The sequence below is a fragment of the Eublepharis macularius genome, chromosome 12, assembly GCF_028583425.1.
Source record: "Eublepharis macularius isolate TG4126 chromosome 12, MPM_Emac_v1.0, whole genome shotgun sequence".
Classification (NCBI taxonomy): domain Eukaryota; kingdom Metazoa; phylum Chordata; class Lepidosauria; order Squamata; family Eublepharidae; genus Eublepharis; species Eublepharis macularius.
Window position 1 is genome coordinate 2,841,561 of NC_072801.1, and position 21,627 is coordinate 2,863,187.

The window sequence follows — 21,627 nt, forward strand, 5'->3', positions numbered from 1 at the left end:
AAAAGCCGCCACACTTCTAATTCTTTTGTGGCTGCTCATTCTTATAACTGTGGTGAAAATGAGATGCAACCGCCTAGAATTCATCCAACAAATGCTTTACCACTGCCCCAGCAAGGGCAGGCGCACCTAATTGCAACACTGAGAGCCAAGCCACAAGTGACACCTGACACAGGTTGGACACTTGTTAGCTTCCCTCAAGTTTTGATGGGAAATGTAGGCGTCCTGGTTTTACAGCTTGGCTCTCCATTACAGCTGCAAGACCAGGACGCCTACATTTCCCATCAAAACTTGAGGGAAGCTGACAAGTGTCCAACCTGTGTAAGGCGTCACTTGTGGCTTGGCTCCCAGTAACTACAGAAGAGTAACAGGGAAAAGTCATGAAGAGATGACCTAAACTCACCCCTAGTTCTGCTCCCAGGAAAAAACCTCTCCCCCCAGGCTTCGTGTTACATACTTCCCTAGAGCTCCCCAATATGAGAAGTTTGACAATAGAGCTTTGAAGGCAACATTCTGCTTCCCCCCACATACCTTCCTGCCCCCACAGCAGTTTTGGCATATCTGTAAAACGACAGCCAGAAGTGGCGCAAAACTCCAGGTCGTTTTCGAAGCCCAAACTGTGCCACTTCGAGCTCACCGTGGGCTGTTTCAGGCCAGTGAAATACAAATAACTTTTGCCTGCTGCTTCAGGCATTGCCCCACTTGGCGCTGAATAGCCTTATGAGGCGAGGGTGGCCCTTTGGCAGCCCAGGAAGACAGAAGCTGGCCTGTAAACATTTGGGTGCCCACGGCAGCTGCAGCACCCCAGTGCCAACCTACCTCCTCTCTCGTGAAGAAATCGCCACCACCAAAGGAAGGGTGGGAGCTCTGCTGATGGAGAGAGGAGGACAAAGGGGACTCAGCATTATCTCTAAGCCCCTTTTTTGAGATACGTGTAGCCCGGAAATATTGAACTCTGCAAAGCTTTTACCTAGCAAACCAAGTACGGCCACATCTCACCTCTCCAAGCCTGAACCACCCAGAATAGGTGGAAACACCTGTCAGAGTCCACGTGATGCAAGCTGGGCTCCGTGGGCGACACAGCAGCCAGAGTAGGTTAAACTCTCTTACTGGGCAGCAGCAGCAGCAGCAGCATTCGGCTAAGGAATTAAAAGAGTGAGGTGCCTTGGGAACAGGTGCCAACCATGGGCATATCTATTTTTTTTTTAAAAAAAAACCCTTCCCAAGCGCTCCTGCTTTTTTTTTTGCACAGTGACCCGTTTCATGTAATGGGGAATCCTGGGGCAGACACCCACGGAGCTATCGCCGATGAGAATATTTTGATTGTCGTGTGACAACAGGATCTGCCCGCCTGCTGCAGAGCCTTGTTTGCGGCTACCCTCCCCTCCCCTCCCCACTGACTTCCTGCACGTGTCCTCCAGTCAAGGCGCCCGTCTCCCTTCTGAAGGGGATGCGGCTCTTAGCGCCTGTGCCAAGCAGCCCTCGTGGCGCTCCTCTCTCCTTAGCGAACTGCGCAATGACGTGTGCGCCTCCTTCAGGCCAGGCGGGGCCTGCGCTGTCCCCCAGCAACTGCTCCAGTGCAGCGTGCGCTTCCTGTGCCATAAGTCACCTCCCGGCTCCATGCTACTGCACACCAATGCCAAGCAGTGTTTAGTACAGAGGGAACCGCAACTAGTTATTCTCACCGAAGCAGGTGCAATACGGCCTAGTGGTTGGGTGGATGTGACCAGTGCCAAGCGCAAGGTTTGGCTCAGGTTCTTTTAGAAATCACCCCTCCCACACACACACACCAACGGATGTAGATGCCACGGCCCAGCATGATGGCTTAAAAACCGTCTCCCCCTGATGCAAGAGAAAAAGGCAGGCCCAAGCTGAGCTGACAGCAAGGCTCCAATTCTTAGCTGCGCTCTGCCAGGGATGCTCCTTCAGTCCTTCCCGTCTCCGGCCAGGGAGGTCCCACACTAAATCAGCTTTCTGGAGCAAGGATGCTGGTGGTGGTTGGGGTGCAGTCTTGGGTTTGCTCTGTCACTGCCCTTCCTCCTGCTTGTTCACATAACAAGGTGACCTCTGGTTTTGGAAAAGCCCCATCACTTCTACCGGCCCCATGCCAGATAAAAACACTTAACTTCCACCATAACACTCAGAAAATGTACACTGGTCAAATTCAACTCTCTCCTGCCACAAGTCCAGCTAGGCAGCTGGCAGATCATTGCTGCATCCTCTTCCCCACTCCTCCCTTAGATCACCAGATCACCTCCCCCGCTGCTCCCCAGGTCCTCTGCCGGTTCTATAAAGCAAGACTAGATCAGCCAGGCTGAAGTGCCAGGGACAAACAGGCTGCCAGTGAGGGCGGTCTGAGGATGGAACTAGTGACCTCGGGGCAAAGGCCGGGAGATTCTCTCCATCAGCAGAGGTCTTCAAGCAGAGGCTGACCAGCTGTCTGTTGGGGATACTCTACTTTTGGATTTCCTGCACTATGTGGTGACCTCAGAAGCATCTTCTGACTTCAGCACTCCATCCCTTCACACACGCCGTGTCCCTAGAACGGCCTCTCAAAAAAGGCGGTAAAAAGACCACATCTTCAAGCTGCCAGGAAAGTAGAAACTGGCTAACTTTCTTTTTTAGGGACAGTCCAGTCTGGCCTCCGTTCTCTTCCTCCAATTATTCCAATACAGCAATCTTATAAATGGGAGGAGGGGATTTTCCTACAAGAGGCAGGCAGGGAAACCTGTTGCCATTTCCATTCAGCGTTGCCAGTTTGGCTGGAGACCAAAAAGAAAAACTAGGGGGAGGAGGGACAAGACTCAAGAGCAGCTTTAGCCCACAGAGAGCCTTTGTTTCAGCTACCTGCCGTTTGTTGCAGTTTGCATTTCATCGCACTTTCTTTTGGCAGTTTTTGATACCAAACCTGCAGATACCTCTCTTCAAAAGCAAACTGCTTCACAAAACAAAACAAAAAAACGCAGTTGTTAGTAGTGTCCTGTGCATTGTTGTAGAAAAGTGGATTGTGTGGAAAGTGAGTTTCTAAAGACGTTTACAATTTTTGTATGTACATACAGGATAGAGACAGACAGATATAAATATAGTAAAAGCTGGATCCTGCAGTGCTTTCGGAGAGCACCAGATTTAAGCTGGACAATTCTGTGGGATGCAACCTGATACACCCTTTGGAGCAAACACTCTCAACTGATCTGTGACTGTGTTTCTTTAACTGTCTTGTGTACCAACTGCAACATTATTTTCCAATAAACATTTAAAAACTAATTATCTTGAATCTTTGATCAGTAATTGGAGATGGGGAGGGGAGGGGGGCGGCACAGGACAGCAGATAAGGGAAAGAGCTGATGGTTGTTCGAACAGCTGGGAAGGGCCTAGAAACAACCAGTCTACTTAGAATCTAGACCAGGAAACCACAGAGGATGAAGAATGAAGGAGTCACACCCACATGTGTGGGGGCACTTTTTGAGAAGAAAGGAACCCCCTATGCAAGGGAAGGCAGACGGTTAGAATCCATCTTCAGCCAATAGTGATTGCTTTACTTCCCTTCATTTTGCCAATACTTGTGCAAGAAACCTACAGCCACCCTTTACTAGCTCCAACTGTTTCTGGGCAGCCCCACTTAACTGTGATAGGAAGAGATGCAAAGAGAAGTACAAAAAGCAACACACGGTTCTGAACGCAGAAAAACATACGTCAGGCAGAAAGACTAACTCAGCCTTGCTCCTGACACATTAGATTTGTATGGGAAGACTCTCTGAAATACGAGAGAAATGCATTTATTAAAAACACAGTGTCTCCTGCAAGCCCACCTGGTCAAAGGTGGCTGCGAGACCTGGGAGCAAGCAGACCCCCCCTGCCCCCCACCCCCCGGGAAGGCGCTTCAAGGCATCAGGCAGCACATTGAGAGGATGGGTGTGGAGCAGCGTTTAATGAGCCAGTCACCTCCGTTTCTGAGCTGGCACCAGTTTCTCCAAGGAACGGGAAACAACTGAACTTCCATCAATGTACATTTACAGCAAGAAGCAAAAACTCTGACTGCTCTGGGGTTTCCCCTACATGCAATTCAGAAAACAAATCTGGGTTTCTTTACAGAAAAAGAGGCTTAAGAGCAAATTCTAGGTGCAAAACATCTTTTCAGACTGGGGTGGGCAAGTTTTTCAGCCCGAGGATACAGCTGAGGCCTGCCTACATTGGACAGCTCTGACTTAGATCCAACCTGAGGTCTGGGGAAGTGGGTGGAGATCCACATATCTCCTCCTCTCCTCCTCCTCCCAGCCTTCAAATTGTTCCACAGTTTTCCAGTAGAATCAACCGTGTTCCTGCCAAATTGTTCAACACACTGTATTAAAAGCTCCAGCAAGCCAGCTGTGACCCCAGGGCTGGTGCAGGCCCACCTCTGTGTGAAAGAGGTTCCAAAGAAACTGGTGTGGGGAGGAGGGAAGAGAACAGAAAGATCCTCGGCTACAGCAGCGCCTTCTCCACCCTGCTCTGCATTCCCAGACCCCTTAACCCTCTGCACCCCACCCCACCCCACCCCTTCTTGCCTCTTAACTGTAACTGGCGAGTTGTTTACGCTGGCTTCTCGGCAGCAGAACATTCCTGTGCTAGTAAAAAGCACACCAACCAACCAACCAACCAACCAACCCCCCCCCCTCTATTTCTCTATTGGTGCTAAGGTCAGAAATGAGTCAGGGTAGCAGAGACACTCCGCCGCACCACCCTGCAATGGCAGAAGGCTGTGCCCTGAGAGCCATGACTGGCTCAGGGCACCAACAGTCCCTTGAACCTGCTGTGCCTTCCGGCCTCGGCCTTACGACCCCCCTTCTGGCCTGCGTGGATCTGGTTGCTCCCCTCCTCTCTGCCTGGACCCTGCCTCCCAAGACGTGCAAAACGCTCCAATGGAGACGGGGGGGCGTTTATTGGTTGCCTGGAAGAGCTAGCTGATGATCCGGCTGATGGCCTGCAGGGAAGGGAATTCCTCGTCCTCCAGATGCAGGGCCTTGTGGGCCGCGAGGTCCTGCTGGGTCAGCACTTGGTGGCACTTGGGGCAGCAGCAGCAGCACTCGAGGTCCAGATCCAAGTCCACCTGCCAAGCGCTCTTCCGGTTCTTCTTGGACTTGCTGGAGGCCAAGCACCCGCTGCCCGGCTTCTCCTTGGCCTTCGAGTCGGTGTGAGCGGCAAGCAGTTCCTGCTGCTTGGCTGTGTCCGGCAACAGCACCAGGAGCTCACTGAAGATCTTCTGGAAGTTCTTGCCCAGGAGCTCCTGGCAACTCTTGTAATATTCAGCAGCAGAAATCAAACCCTTTTTCGGGGGGGGGGGGGGAGAGGGGGGAAAAGCACTGAGACAGCGAGAGAGGGGAGAATGGTGCACAGCCCCACCCCTGCCCGTCAGCAAAGCTGGAATGTTAACCAACGGCCCCCTGCCCACCCCTCTGGCATTCTGTCCTGCTGCCTCGGCCCCTTCACCAACACTGCAGGACGGGGAGGGAACTCCCTTGTGACCCAGCCCCCCCCCCCCCGCCCTTACTCCACTATGCCAAGTTCCACAGGTGCTGCAACTGGGCGGCCGGGGGGGGGGGGTCTGAGCTGATCCCTCAGTCTTTTTTTCTTGTAAGTATTGGAGGGATTTGAGCTGTTCCTCCTCCAACCCCAAACCAGAAAAGCCGCTCCGTGAGAAAGAGTGGCCAGCAGCATATGCTGTATAGTTTGTTGCAGGATTTCCTTGGGTGCAGAATTTGAGGGGACCAGGTTCAGGCGAGTGTGCGTGTTTGGGGCGGAAACGAGGTCCCTGAACTCCAGGTGTCCGAACCGCCTGCCTGCTGACTCAGTGGGTCCACCCCGCTGCCTCCGGGCCTCCCACTTCCTCCACCTGAGGCCCAGAGGAGGCTGCTACTCCCTTCAGAGGAGGCCTCCGGGGACGGACGAACAAAACACTCCCGCACAGGGTGTGCCGCCTGCGCCAGCACTCCAAAGGAGACCGTGGCACTTTCTCACCTGCCTGAACTGTCCCGAGTAAGTCTTGAACTTGTTGAACTGCGACTCGTCATTCTGGAGGAATTCCTTGATGGACTGGATGAGCTGCATGTTCCGCTGCTGGAAATTTTCCAGGATCAAGTAGGGTCCCTGACAGGACTTGGCCCTGGTGGGTTTGGGGGAGGAAAGAAGGAAAAACCCAAAACTTCAGTGTTCCCTTGAGGGTTTCACAAGGGAAGAAGAACTCTGCTGAGGATGCTTTGGGTGTGGCGTGGACGCAGGATAGCCTGTTCAGGCCGTGCTTCAGACCCACATCCTCCCCCCTTGGGGCTTCCTTCCTCTCTGTCCCAGACTTTATTCCCAGGCACACTAGAGGGCTGGGGGGAAACAGCCGCTGGACTATGAGAAATGCACTTATTAAAAACACCGTGTCTCCTGCAAGCCCAGTTGTTCAATCACAGAGGAAGCTTCCTGCTGCATCTCTGCATTATTCAATGGTCTGGTCTCGCCTCTTTGCTTCAGCTCCTGAGGCAAAGACAAAGGAGGGGTCTGTGTGCGCCCAGGGGGAAGGCTCCCCTCTGAGGGTGGGTGGTTCACATCTATGCTCGGAGCGCACTGTCTGGAGGCACAAGAGTGAAGAGTGCAGAGAGGAATGGAACTTTCTGGCCCGCCTCGTATTTAAGAGAGCTGCGCAAGACCGAACGCACGTGGGTTGTCACAGGAGAAGGGTTTACTCACTCTTTTGCAGGGGCAAGTTCTGAGACCCCAGTAGATGGAATTGGAGTGAAGCCAGGAGGGGGTTTGCCGAGAGGCACTGCGAGCCCTGGAGGCGGCGGTGGGCTGTTCAGCAGCACCACAGAATTGAACCCTGAGGAGGAAAAGGCAGGCAAGCAGTGAATGCCAAAGACCAGCGGTTACAGCTTGCGTTTTAGTTGTGAACCTTTTGGCAGGGTGTGTGCACTACAAGGTTGTGAGTTCATGCCGTTATGTGCAGAGCTCAGTATCTAAAAAAGATTTGTGCTCTGACATGGGGGAGGGTCACAGTTCAGTGGCAGAGCACAAGCTTTCAACGTAGCAGGTCTGGCACTCTGGAAATAGGGCCACTGCGAGGATGAAGGTGGAGTAACTCCATGAACGCCACCCTATGCTCCTTGACAGACAAAAAAGTCATGCTGCAGGCAGCTGACCAGTGGACATGACTGCCACAAGCTGTGGTGAAGGCCACAGGCTTAAGCGGATTTGGAAAAGGTTTGGATAGATTCAGGGAGGAGAGATATATGGTTGGCTATTGGCCAAAACAGTTGAATGGCATGTCCAGGTTCCTAAGAAGAATGCCTCTGATGGTCTGTTGCTGGTATGGGGTTCCCCTGAGGCATTTGGTCACGAATGGAGGCAAGGAGCAGGACCAGATGGACCACTGGCCTAATCCAGCACAGATTACCTTATGTTACACACTCTTAACCGTCAAGGACATGTCTTGGCACCCTTGCTCCATAAGCCAAGTTGCAGCCCTTACCTGGCGGTGGAGGCATTCGAGGCGGTCCAGAGCTGCCAAGGGCTGGGAAGTCTTCCTGAGGCAAGAGGGGCTGGCTAGGTGTTGGGGGCTTCTTGAAACCAGGTGGCTCACTGGAAGCTTTGCAAGGGGCAGGCTTTTCTGAGTAGCCATTCACAACTGCTTCTGCTGTCTCCGCTGCACAAGTGTTTGTGGGGGGCTCAGCCTCTGGTGCCCCTTCCCCAGAAGGGACATGGGGTAGCACCTCCTGTAGTGACACGGGTGGCGATGATACCCTCTGCTTCTCGGCCCCAACTTTCTTCTTCTTGCCTACTTTCACAAAAGTCTGTGTGTTTGAGGCCGCCAGCAAGGAGGACACGTCAACCATCGTGGGAGCACTGCGGATCTCCTGAGTTCTGATGCTGCCACCACCGTCATCCTCAACGGAGACAGTGGCCTTGGTCTTCTTGCCTCCTCCGCTGCTTGGCACTGTCTTCTTGGCTGGCTGGGTGGCACCCATGGTACTGGGAGCAATGGCTTTCACCACGTTTTTGCTGGAGCCATTGTTCCAGGCGGAAGAGAGGGTTGACAAGGCCTTGTTGTTTGGCTGGACTTTGGATACCAAGGCAGGGAAGTCCTCCTCTTGGAAAGATGTCTTCTTGGCCGTAGCTGTGTACGTCAAGGACATTGCAGAAGGGACTGGGAAGGGTGTGGAGGAGGAGAGACTGGGGAAGTCCTCTTCCTTCAGCTCTACCAGAGCTGGCTGGACAGAGCTACAATGGAACCAAGAACAGCAATTCACACCACACTGTAAAGCACAATAATCTGCACAGACAGTCTACTCCACATTCTAGTTAAAACGGTATGACGCCTGATCATTTATGAAAGAGGGAGAAAGGACTCACCTTTGCGTGGAGCCAGCAGCAGGCAAGCCGAAGGCAGGAAAGTCATCTTGGCTTAACACAGCCTTCGCTGCCGCTTCCATGGGAACTAGGGTGGAAGAGAGAAAGCTGCCGGTCTGGTCCAAAGCACTTCCTTGCCGTTCAAGTAACCGTTCTCTGACAGGACCCACCACCTCCTTCCTGCTGGGCCCACTGCTGCCCTTTTGGCTCACCTGGGCCTTCCGAGGGCGGCTTTGGCCCTCGCTTAGAGGCGCCTGCCTCTGAATTTTTCAGCTCTTCTTTTTTGGCCTGGGCCCCCTCCTCTTTGTCTTCGCCTCGGTTTTTTTCTTCCTGCCTTTTGGCAGCGACTGACGCCCTGACAGCTGCAGCAACATCTCGGTCTTCTTCCTCCCTGCAAAGGTTTTACCCACCACAACAAAGATGAGCTCAGTGGGCCAAGAGGAATTTTCTCCCTGACCTGTTTCTTGGCCCCTTCTCTAACAAGTGCTGCCTCCTGTGGGCAGGAGGTGGGGCCAAGATGTTTGTAACCTCTGACAGGAGGGGCTTCACAGCTTTCTGGAGGGACTCTGGACAAACCAAGTCCCTTTGCCTTATCTAATATGATACACTTCTGGAGTGACACTGAGGAATAGAAGGAGACACCTGTGAATGGGCTAAGCCAAATCACAGGATGTCCTTGTCTCACTATATACTGCATCAGTCAGGCCCCACCTGTAGCACTGTGCAAGTTCTGGAGGCTGCACTTCAAAAAGGATGTGGACAAATTGGAAGGGGTGCAGAGGCTGCTCAGGGGCCTGGAGACCAAGCCTTACAACGAAGGACTGAGGGCACTGGGAATGATCAGTTGGGAGAAAAAGAGGCTGAGGGGAGACATGATTGCTCTCTTGAAGTATTTAAAAGCTGCCACTTAGAGGAGGGAAGGGAGCTATTCCTGTTGGCAGCAGAGGATAGGACTTGAAACAATCGGTTTAAACTACAGGAGGGAAGGTACTCACTGGATGTTAAGAAAATATTCACGTTCAGAGTAATCCAGTAGTGGAATCAGCTGCCTCAACGGCAGTCTTCAAGGAGCAGCTGGACAAATACTTGCCTGGGATACTTTAGGCTGTTCCTGCATTGGGCAGGGGGCTGGACTAGTCTGTAAGGCCCCTTCTAAGTCAATGATCTTATGAACTCAGCTCCGAGATCCAAGCGGTACAGATAAAAAATACTTCGATGGTTGTTGAGGATTTTCCAGGCTGTATTGCCGTGGTCTTGGCATTGTAGTTCCTGACGTTTCGCCAGCAGCTGTGACTGGCATCTTCAGAGGTGTAGCACCGAAAGACAGGGATCTCTCAGTGTCAAACACTGAGAGACAGTTTGACACTGAGAGATCCCTGTCTTTCAGTGCTACACCTCTGAAGATGCCAGTCACAGCTGCTGGCGAAACGTCAGGAACTACAATGCCAAGACCACGGCAATACAGCCCAGAAAACCCACAACAACCATCGTTCTCCGGCTGTGAAAGCCTTCGACAATATAAAAAATACTTCCTTTTCTTCCAAGGAGCCAAGAGAAAAGGATTGCCAACCCTGAGAAGTACAGGCAGAACATCAGCCTGAGGTGAGCTGCTGCTCTGGGCCACTCTACCCTGCTATGTGCAAAAGCCATTTGTTCCTCACCATTGGGGCAAGATGTACATTGATACCTAACCTGTGGAGACCCCCCACCCCACCCCGGCAGACCCTGCTCTTTACCTCTTATACCTCCAGCTTCCTCTCCTGTTTTGCTGCCCACTGCGGGGTCCTGACCGACCTCCTCTCACCTGCCTGTTATATCGGTCAACCTCTTCGTAATCTTCTCCACTGACGACACCTGGGGCATGAAGATACACAGCTGATTGGCCTCAATCTGCCATTATTCCCTTCCATACCCTCTTCTGCAGCAGCAATCAATCCCACAGCTAAGGTGACCCAACCAGTGCAAGTGACAAAGAACTGTCTGCTTAGGGGCTCTGCAGGATCTTCTTCCTCGGAGGAGCTCGATAACTGCATCCGGTATCTGTGCCTCTGAAGCTTCTTTGATGCCATCAAGGAATCCCCCCCACTCTCCCCCAAGTCTTCCAAAAGTAAGAATCCGATGGCTGGGATTGGACAGTTTGTCTCGAGGGAAACGAACATTCTGAGCAAGAGGCCAACCTGTCACTACGTTCTCAACCCCCATCCCACCCTTTCCAGCCCAATATACCCTCATTCCTTCGCTGATGCCTTGGCGCATAGTTGAACTGCAGGTCAATCTGTCGGTTCTGCCTGGCCTCCGCCCGGTTCTTGCTGTGGCAAGCCGTCTTGTGTGCTTTGTAGTCTATTTCAGTCCGGAACGCATGAGTGAACTGCTCAGTGCTGCATCGCCCCTCTTCACAGAGGAAGTGCTTCTCACGGAAGTGTTCACGGAGGTACTCATAATCGCTGCAGGAAGGGCAAAAAGCGTGTGTGTGTGTGTGTGTGTGTGTGTACACACGAGTCTTTCATATACAGGAACTCAATGTGGCAAAATGGCAGACTTAAAATCAGAGACATTCTAAGCCCAGAGCTGGCCTCTGGCAGCACCAGCTCGCTGCTGGACTTTCTGGCAAAGAAGGCTCTGCTCCTGGGTCTGATCAGGACTTCCTCCACTCTTCAGCAGGAGCTGAATATCTAGAGTGACCTTACAGAGATCAGCTGTGCATCAACCACTCTGAAATACTCTCTCCCTTAACTTCACAGCACATCAGTGGCCCCTGAGGGATTCCGGTGTTCCATAAACAGCTAAGTGCAAACAGGAACAGACCACCCAACAAAGGAACAGAATATCATCCTCCCAGTTTGGGGGTAGGGGGGAGAACTTCAGACAGACAGCCTTTTGTTACTCTTACAGTCACAACAAACCTGTAATATTCCTGGGCCCCATCAGAATCACAGAAGTGGCAGAAATAGTGGTCCCTCCGCAAGTGCTTCAGCAACTCGTCATTATCTAAGTAGCGCTCGTCACAAAATTTGCACAAGGGATGTCCGCGATGAGATGTGTCATCAGGGTCCCCATGGATTCTGTGCCGGGCGAGGTCCTTGCGTGAATACCACTTGCGCTCATAGGTGAAGATCTGAAACAGAAGGCGACACGCTTCATTTCAGCCATGGAGCAGAGCAGCAGCATCTCTGCTTCGTGAGGGATGCAGGGGGCCTGTGCCCCAGGGGGCTCCCAGCCACTTGCCTTCAGGTGCTTCACACACAGTTTGCAACAGAAAAGCTCGTGCTGTTTCCTCATATGCTGTTCCAGTTCCACAATGGTGGCAAAGGGCCTGGCTTCCAGGCACAGCGGGCATTCATGCTGCAGGAGTTTCCTAGGAGAAGAGAAAAAGACGACGGGCAGGTTCAGCCTCCAGTCAGAATCCAATTTCCCTTTCCAGATCTTTCTCAGCAACTTTCACTGTCATGTTTCTACCTGCTCACTGACCAGCCTGTCGGCCTGCCAGCTGCACCTTACTTTCTCTTAAAAACAGTCCTGAGCGCTAGAGACTGGGAAGGGCAGAGCCGTGCCAGGCTTGGCATCAAGAGAAGCAGGCATCCCGGAGCCCGTGCCCTACGCGTGCTCCGCAGCTGCTTCTTCACCGCCAGGGCCCCAGGGCCCCGACTCCTCCCTTCTCGGCACCCTGCTTAACTCCTGCTTTGGCGCCTGATGTTACATCAGGAGTTGCTCACAAGCTCCCATCCTGGGGCGTGGCTGGCTTGGTTCTACGTAAGAGTAGGCTTCAGAGTGCAGCCCTAGGGCCTATGAACCAGCATCAGGCAAAAGGGTGAACTGAAATCAAATATATATCCCTGGCTGCCTTCCAGCTGCTCCTGCTGTGACCTGAACCGCAACCCAGATTACCCAAGGGAAGTAACCGAAGAAGCCTTACCTATAGAGAGCATAAATTTTTCCATCAGTAAAATAAATGTCATATTTCTTCTCGTGCTGCAACTGATTGAGATCTATTGTTGAAAAGGATGTCAGCTTTCTCCCAAAGACCACCTATGCAGGGATACAGTGAGGAGAGTTAGAGAATGGGTAATAGGTAGGACTAAAGCAGCCTTCACCAGGAACGTTCCCTGGCAGAGTATTTCAGTGCAAGTAGTTAGTTACCTGTCCTCATGGGTGAAGCCAAAAGCTTGAACTCAGGCTGACAGTAAGGAGAAAATGCTTAACCTGGAGACAAATCAAGTGACTGACTCTCTCAGATCTCATTCTCTTCAATCTCTCTGCATGAGCAGAGCTCTCACATGCCAAACCTTCTGGGGGTTTGGAGGAACATGCAACACGGAAACCAAAGGTATTCATGCATCAGGTACTTCTCCCACACAATGTCAGCTGGAATTAATGGAAGACGCACTGATCTTCCTCTCTCCACCCCCCGCCCCCCCCCCGCCGTTGTCCAGCACATGCAAGAGACTCAGCACTCCGCTGCGCTGAGATTCAAGCCTCTGGCGAGTGACACACTGCTCCAAGAATAAATGGAGTAAGTCCCTTAATCAAAAGGAACAAGCCGTGAGGCAGGATGGTGGAAATTCCTGACTGCGGCAGAAAGCAAAGCCTGCGGGGACAAGTGGCGCTTCTGAGGAGAGACTCAGCTGAACTAAAAGGTCCTGTCAGGAAGCTCTGACTGCCAAGGGGGGGATGCCAGCCACCGACAGAAACTCTCCATCTTTATTTCTTTTTCTTTGTCACCAGGAATGGCAGAAATGTGCTCTGCTTGAAACCCCCACCCCCAGCAAATCCTCAAAACCACACCTAGCAACGCAAGCTCTGGATCCAGCACTGTGCTTAGGACTTCCCTGTGTATTTCCAGGACCGTCTAATCTAAAGCATTCCAAACGGCTGCATCTGCTCCAGCTGTGCAGCAGTGACAGGGCCCAGAGGCGGCGGCAGGACGTGGAAAGCCCCGTGCCACTCAGGATTCTGCAGACAGTGCTCAACACCCTGAGCTGAGGATGAGGCGGCAGTTGCCCTCGCTTTACTGGCTCCCATCCCATTGGCCCTTTTTGATCGCTTCCTTCCTGTTCCTCATTCCAAGCTCAAAGAGTCATTTCTAGTGCATTGCTGGAGGGATTAGATAATGGGATCACAGTGACCTACTCTGGTACTGAGCAACGAACTGTGGCATGATGCGGCTTTGCAAGCAAAATGAAGGCAACACCAAGGGAAACCTCTGGAGGCAGATGATTCACCTTTAAATGCAAACTCACAATTATGTCTCAGAGGGCGAGGACTGGCTGCAAGATGCGGTGGGTTGACTTAATATTGAGTTTGCTATCCTGAACAGGGTGTGTGCTCACTAACGCAGAGTGACAATTAGCAAAAGATGCTCTACGCATGAAAACGCTCCTCCCCTACTGTCTAGCAAAATCGGGAAACTGGGAATTGAGAAAGGAAGACGCAGGCAAGCCAGGATCGAAAGCCCACGTATAAAGCTTCCCATGTCCGGGAAAACGTTTACTCAGAGATGCTCCTGCGTCTTGAACAAGCATGACATGGTTTGGTATGAGACCGAGGCCAGGAAGGGCAAAGGAAGCAGCCTTTCACGCCAAGGGATGTGACACAACCGCAGCACACCTTCTAGGCATGCCCATGCTGCTATCACTGCCCTGCTGGCACGCCCACCGGAAGAGACCGTCACTGTGTTCAGGCATGGGCCCTCAGTCCTGATTTCCTGGCATTGGGCAACCCAACAGCCTGGAGACATCTTGAAACAGAACGACCTTTTCGTTCACTTGCTAAAGAGGACAAGAGGAGAGCTGCTCAGAAACTGTCTGGAAAGCCTATCTGACTCCAGGGCTTTCGCAAACGGAGACCCAAGCTACAAGTGACCCCTGACACGAGGTGGACATGTGTCAGGTTCCCGAAAGTTTTGATGGGAAGGGTAGGCATCTCCTCTGACTACTGCTGACAGCTCAGCTCCTTCCCAGCCACTGGGGACTGGAGTTTACCAAAGGAATTCACATAGTTAACAACACAAAACCCATCCAACTTGCAGAGTTGGAGGAAGAGTGCCTGCGTAGAGACTGCTAGTATTTACAACAAACATTTATTACAAGCAAAGCCCACTGGCAGTGGGGTGCAGGGAGCTCACCTTCTGCCAGCCCTGCGCCTGCTTTACCCACTGGGGGGCATCCGGAGCCAGGGACTGGCAGAGAGAAGCAGGCGGGGTGGGCGGCAGGAGAGGTGCCGAGGTGCCAAGGGCATGTGAGGTGCGGGAAGTTTCCTGAGCCACGCTGCCTCCTGCCGGATCTCATGCACCTCTCTGGTCTGAAACAGGACGGGAGGGGAGAAGGGATGCGTTGCCACCAGCAGGTGAAGCAGGCATGGGGCGTGCGAGGTGTGGAAAACTTCCTGCGCTGCCGCCGGTGGGAGCACTTCCAACTGTCCTGGCTGCCGGCAGCTTTGGCAGCCGCCGGCACAACACTGTAAGAGGGCTTGGAGTGGCGGCAACTGCCAGGGGCTCCCTTGGTTAGGCATCACTTGTAGCTTGGCTCTGAAAGTGACCTCTGAGCTGTCATTTTACCCTGTTGTAAAGGTGACTGGGGCCAAAAGGCTCACCGCACTCTCAAGAAACAGGCTCGGCACAGAGCAGCCAATGTTGCCACGTCACTCTCTCCCTTCAGTTGCTTTCTCCTACCTACCCCTCACCACCCCAGGGAAATGGAAACTCAGACAGAGTACAGGAATATGGAGACTGAATCAGAGGAGACCCACAGCAGACACTGCAGCACTGTCGGGGAAGGAGGTGCCATTTTTTTCCTACCCATACCTCCCCTCCATCACCTAGAAGAGGAAAGAAGCTATGCACTACAACCCCAAATTATGGAGGCAACTTCATTGGGAATATGAAAACAAACAGGCTGCACTGTAGACAGAGGTTTGTCTTTTTAAAACCAACGCGGGATGAAGTGGCACCTCCACACCGGCACATGCAGTAAACGGCTTATTCATCTACACTAATGGGTGTTCAAAGCCCTATGGCAAATGTGCTTTGCAAGCACCAACAAAACAAGACTCTGACAAGAACATGCTGTGTTACAAGCTAGATCCCCCAGTCCCGATTTCATGAGTGTTCAACTGAACAAGCCAGGCACAAGCGCTGATCACGAGTCATGAGTCGCCGTTTGAGCACCTCAGATCAGCTCACACAGGGAGAAGGGCCAGCTGGCAGAAGACGGGGCTCCCTACAGGCAAGAACAAGCCCCGATTGGAGACACTGTCCCTTGGCTGTATCCCTTCTGGCCGTCCTTCCTGAATGATACTTGGCCAGATCTCAAAATGCTTCCCAGTTGCTTCCCAGTTCCTTATGCTTGAATCCAACCCCAAGTGCAGAGGCTACTTGGAAAGCTCTACTCCTCAAAGCAATCCTTGGGTCACTGCAAATCATACATCCTCCAGATCTCCAGACCTTTTGAGGGAGAAAGACAGCTGTTCACAGAGGCCCTTAGTGATTAAGTTTCCCTCTCTATTGGCCAATCCACAAATCTTACCACTGGAAGACACTGGAGGCCAGGGTGGATAAAAATCAATGATTTTTTTTTTAAAAAATTAAAAAATTGGATTTTTTTTTATTTAAATCGGATTTTTTTAATTTAAATTTAATTCCATTAATCCATTCACAATGTCATGCTCTTCCAGAGGTTTCTGTAAGATTACTGGGCAGTTTCTCTGGATACAAGATATTATCACAGATGCTTGGTTTTGCAGTTCTCAAAACTGTGAATTTGTGTCTGCAGAGATCACATGCCTCTTCTTCACAGCAAAAATGTTATAAAATGAACAGAGTTGAGAAAAACCTTAATCCCACTGTTCTACAAACCTATGTACACAGAGTCAACCCCTTAAGTGATAAGTTTCAAAAAGTTCAATGAATAGAAAAAGATTGTTTGGAGTGGAATAGATCTGCACAAGAAGAAACTAAGTGTGCGGAGGGAGGGGCAAGCAGTAAAAATGAAAGTGAAACTGAAGATAATTCACCTCACAATAATTTCATAATTATCTATAATGTGCTTCTAATAGTATTAAAAATCAATATTTTTATATAACTGTAAAACTAATATGAACAGTTGTTATTCTAAAAATGAAATCTTCATCTAGTTGTATATTAAGGTTATACCAGCAAGAACGAGTCTTTATGTAGAAAACTATGATTTAAATCTAGTCTTACTGACTAGTGATTTAAATTGTGATTTAAATCAAATCCACTCTGCTTGGGGCTTTCAACCTCCAACCTCTAGACTGCTCAGTACATCGAGCATGATCAGAGAATGCGGGTGCAAGCCACCATCTTTAACTAGTTACCTCCACAGAGGCCCCAGTGGTTTGCACTGACTTGCAATGGATAGTTTTAAGTGTGTGACAAGCAATGTCCTAAATCAATTTTGAAAATTCTGTTTGCTCAGCAGATGACACTCTGAGGTAGACTGTCTCTTGACATAGAGGCTCCACTCAGTTGACAGCAGTAGTGAGAACCTTGGCCACCCTGACTGCAAGTTAGCACCGTCTGGGGCAGGGGCTGAAGTGGTGGATGGGCTTCCAAGCAGGTTTGAAACCTAACAGCTCTTCTCACCCACATCCCAAGAATAACAGTAATGGATACTGCAATAGCAACAATAGGCAAATATAATACATAAGGCAACAAGGATCATATGCAAATAATAATATGGTAATATTGGTATTAACACTACACATAGCTATCACAATGATAAAATCACTTCTTTTACCTATGTCCTTCATTCATAGCCCTCTTTTCTCACCAAGACTCAAGGTGGGTTACAGATATATAAACCCAATTCAATCAGACAACTGAAGACATCCAATACACAAAGATAATATGCAGACTCATTATGATACGCAGCCAGGGGGGCAGTGGGGCCCCTGGATGATCAAGGGGTAAAAGGATTACTGAAGGACGATAGGGAAATGGCCGAGAAGCTAGATGCATTTTTTGCCTCTGTCTTCACCATAGAAGATGAGAGGTGCTTGCCCACTCCAGAACCGCTGATTTCGGGAGGAGTGTTGAAAGACCTGAGTCAGACTGAGGTGACGAGAGAGGAGGTCCTACGACCGATAGACAATTTAAAAACTAACAAATCACCAGGAAAGAACTCAAATGTGAACTTGTGGATCTCCTGACAAAGATATGTAACCTTTCATTAATATCTGCCTCCATTCCTGAGGACTGGAAGGTAGCTAATGTCACCCCCATCTTTAAAAAGGGTCCCAGGGGAGATCCGGGAAATTACAGGCCAGTCAGTCTAACGTCAATACCGGGTAAGTTGGTGGAAACCATTATCAAAGAGAGAATTAGAAGACACATTGATGAACAAAAGCTATTGAGGAAGACTCAGCATGGGTTCTGTAAGGGAAGATCTTGTCTCACGAACCTGTTCTTTGAGGGAGTGAACAAACATGTGGACAAGGGGGAAACAACAGATGTTGTCTACCTGGACTTCCAGAAAGCTTCTGATAAAGTTCCTCATCAAAGCCTGCTAAGTAAGCTCAATAGTCATGGGGTAAAAGGACAAGTCCTCTCGTGGATCAAAAAATGGCTAATGAATAGGAAGCAGAGAGTGAGTATAAATGGGCAATATTCACAGTGGAGGGTGGTAAGCAGTGGGGTACCGCAGGGCTCAGTATTGGGTCTGGCGCTTTTTAACTTGTTCATTAATTGTTTGGAGTTGGGAGTAAGCTGTGAAGTGGCTAAGTTTGCGGATTATGCTAAATTGTTCAGGGTGGTGAGAACCAGGGAGGATTGTGAGGCACTCCAAAGGGATCTGTCGAGGCTGGGCGAGCGGGTGTCAACGTGGCAAATGAGGTTCAACATGGCCAAGCGCAAAGTAATGCACATTGGGGCCAAAAATCCCAAATATAAATACACGATGGGGTCCAAACTGGCAGAGACTGACCAAGAGAGAGATCTTGGAGTCGTGGTAGATAACACACTGAAAATGTCGATACAGGGTGCAATGGCAATAAAAAAAGGCCAACGCTATGCTGGGGATTATTAGGAAGGGAATTGAAAACAAATCTGCTAGTATCATAATGTCCCTGTATAAATCAATGGTATGGCCTCATTTGGAATACTGTGTACAATTCTGGTCACCACACCTCAAAAAAGATATAGCACTGGAAAAAGTGCAGAAAAGGGCAACTAGAATGATTAAAGGGATGGAATACTTCCCCTATGAAAAAAGGTTAAAACACTTGGGGCTCTTTAGCTTGGAGAAACGACAACTGAGAGGTGACATGATAGAGGTTTACAAAATTATGCATGGGATAGAGAAGGCAGAGAGAAGTATTTTTCTCCCTTTCTCACAATACAAGAACTCGTAGGCACTCAATGAAATTGCTGAGCAGTCAGGTTAGAACGGATAAAAGTACTTCTTCACTCAAAGAGTGATTAACACATGGACTTCACTGCCACAGGAGGTGGGAGCAGCTTCAAGCACAGACAGCTTCAAGAGGGGATTGGATAAACATATGGAGCAGAGGTCCATCGGCGGCTCTTAGCCACAAGGTATAGATGGATCTCTCTGTCTAGGGCAGTGATGCTCTTTATTCTTGGTGCTTGGGGGAGAGGGCAATCAGTGGGAGGGCTTCTAGTGTCCCTTCCCCACTGGCAGACCTCCTGAGGTCACCTGGTTTTTGGCCACTGTGTGACACAGAGTGTCGGACTGGATGGGCCGTTGGCCTGATCCAATATGGCTTCTCTTATGTTCTTATAATAAATGCAGCCCTTACAATATACTGATGTAATAATAATTAAGGTCAAAATGATGAGAAATATGCAAATAAAAGCCATTTGCAGAGAACTGGCCATGGCAACGTGCAAATGTAACTGACTGGGCAAGAACAATATGCCCCTAAAAAGGTAATACTGGCAGCAATATTTGAAACTAAAAAACCCCCCACTGACATCTTAAAACCTTTTACATTTATTGACTATCAGCTCGAAAGGAAGACACCCCTGAATGTAAGATGACTCCTTTTAAAATGTTATATATACAAACAGAGAAATTACGTAATTGTGCATCATTGTCATGATAACCTGCTCTGTTGGGGGGAATACCTGTGACAAAACACACCGTGCCCCCCCCGATGCCATTCAAAAGGGCCGTTTCAAAGGGGGGCGGGAGGCGGGGCAGCCGTGCCGGCCTGCGGGCGAAGCGCAAGAGCCGAGTCCACCCGGGCCTTCAGGAGCCGCCCGATCCCCATCCAGGGCGCCAGCTCGGGGCAGTCGCGCTCCCTTCCTCGGGCACGGCGACCCCGGAGCCCTTCCGCCCCGCTCAGAAAGCGGCGGCGGCGGCGCCAAGGGGGCTCCGGGCCCCCCGCGCCTGACCCAGGCGGCGCCGCTCTCGGCCCCCGGCTGCTCTGCGGGGCGCAAACGAGGGGCCGGCCCCCGACTCGCAGCCCGGCCCCCGCGCCCGTCTTCCGGGCGTCCGGCCGGCCCTCCCGCGGGGCCTTCCCAGGCGCCGCCGGTCGCCCTTTCCGTGGCCACGAGCGGCCTGCGAGGAGGGCGGGGCCGCCGCGGCCTCCAGGCAGCCCCGGGAGACCTCCCGGAATGACCGCCGCCCTCCCGGCGACACCCTCCCCGGGAAAGGGCCGCTCCCTCCCCGCCGGGCTCGGCCGCCCTGCCCTCCGCTCGGCTCCCAGCCGCCCTCTCACCTGGGCCAGCTCCTCCCGGCAGACGGCGCAGTAGCGCACCCCGCAGAGCGCCCTCATCCGCACGGAGCAGCGGTAGCAGATGGGGTGCTCGCAGCGGCCCAGCGCCACCACCTCCAGCTCCCCGCAGCACAGCACGCAGCACGGGCCCTCCGAGCCCCGCGCCTGCGAGCGAGGCGAGGCCGCCATGGCTGGCTGGCTCGGCCCCGGCTGACCGGCCGCGCTGACCCGGGCCTGCTAGGCCCCGAGCGCAGCCTAGCAACCACCGCCCCTGCGCCGCCACAGAGAGCGCGGCCCAGAGCGCCCCCGCCGCTGCCGCCGCTTCCCGCTCTAGGACAGCCCGCCTCTCTCGCACCGAGGGGAGGGGAGGAGAGAAGAAGGGCCCAGAACGTCCTGGGCGTCGGGAAGTAAGGGCGGGCGCCGCGCAAGGAACTCTGGGCACTGTAGTCCCGCCAAAACTCGGGAACGGCAGCGCCTAGTGGGCTCGCCCTGCTCTGCGCAGACTCAAAGGCTCTTGGGCCAGCCAGGGCTGCCAGTCAGATAGATATAGGAAGGAGAACGAGGGAAACAAGCCCTGGTAACAAGGGGGGGGGGGATTCCACTGTGATTGACTAACTACAAGCAATAAAAAACTTGACCACACAATATTTTATTCATAAATCACAATTCAAAGGCAGAAATATACAATATTAATATTTACCTAAGAGCTCAAAAATTTCCGTAGTAGTCAACCTCCCTAAATACCCCTAAAGTGCAATTTAAAGCGCTCAGTGAGTAAATACATCCATAATGAGATTAAATACATATAAAAGACATTATTCACATAGACCTGATATGGTGCATTCAAACCACCAAAAGGTAATACTATTAGTATTCAATTGACATAGTTCATTGAAATCATAGGTAAGTCCATAAATAATATTGTAATAGTTTAGTCCTTGCTTTTGGTTTTCTTTCTCCTAGAAAAGAAAAAATAATGATGGTATCTTGCAGTGGAATTTCCCTCCTTGTTACCACGGCTGGATGGCAAAAGGTGTGTTTCCATACACGGGTTTATTCCAGCAAAACACCTGGCAAAACGTTGGAGCTGAGTCATCCGTGTGCAGATTAAGTATTTTGCATAACACAGCTGAAGTTGCTGGCTGCTCCTCAAGGACACACAAGGCTGGCTGGCACAGGACCGCCTGAGGGTGCGTTAGAGGGCGCAGGATGGCTCTTTGGGCAGGCAGCTGCAGGCAGGGCTCTGGACTGCCAGTGTGGTGCTGGGGCAGAGAGTTGGCCCAGGGTTTGGGAGATCCCTGGAAACTGGCTAGATGACTTTGGGCCAGTCACACGCTCCATCCTAGTCATGACTTGCAGAGTTCTTGTGATGCAAGCCATTTTAGGTCCCCAGTGGGAAGAAAAGTGGGGTATAAATGAAGGGAATAAATAGATGCAGGCGCAGGGAAGTTTCTCTATGATTAACCTCTGATGCACACATCTCTGGTACTGATGTGGCAAAGAAAATCTGCTTGCCTTCTAGTTCATTCCCTGGCCTTTGAAGGAGGCAGTGGTTGGACAGAAAACCCA

The 21,627-nt window shown here is 51.4% G+C and overlaps 1 protein-coding gene across 1 annotated transcript; it reads right to left on the minus strand.

Annotated features, from left to right (window-relative positions):
* Positions 1 to 3,757: 3,757 nt before the first annotated feature.
* ZNF598 (zinc finger protein 598, E3 ubiquitin ligase) lies at positions 3,758 to 20,325 on the minus strand. Its single transcript, XM_054993412.1, has 12 exons — positions 20,062 to 20,325; positions 12,278 to 12,390; positions 11,590 to 11,719; positions 11,268 to 11,479; positions 10,591 to 10,808; positions 10,101 to 10,218; positions 8,577 to 8,755; positions 8,368 to 8,452; positions 7,487 to 8,235; positions 6,709 to 6,838; positions 5,992 to 6,136; positions 3,758 to 5,299 (listed from the first exon to the last, which is right to left on the minus strand). The coding sequence occupies exons 1-12, from the start codon at positions 20,245 to 20,247 to the stop codon at positions 4,934 to 4,936; spliced, it is 2,631 nt and encodes an 876-aa protein (XP_054849387.1). The 5' UTR covers positions 20,248 to 20,325; the 3' UTR covers positions 3,758 to 4,933.
* Positions 20,326 to 21,627: the final 1,302 nt, after the last annotated feature.

Bases quoted from the DNA above. Each gene is read 5' to 3' on its own strand.
- ZNF598 (XM_054993412.1), bottom strand. From the start codon at position 20,247: ATGGCGGCCTCGCCTCGCTCGCAGGCGCGGGGCTCGGAGGGCCCGTGC. The intron at 8,453-8,576 runs GTGAGCCAAAAG...CTTCCACCCTAG, and splicing joins GCCGCCCTCGGAAGGCCCAG to TTCCCATGGAAGCGGCAGCG. The intron at 6,839-7,486 runs GTAAGGGCTGCA...TTTCCTCCTCAG, and splicing joins TCGAATGCCTCCACCGCCAG to GGTTCAATTCTGTGGTGCTG.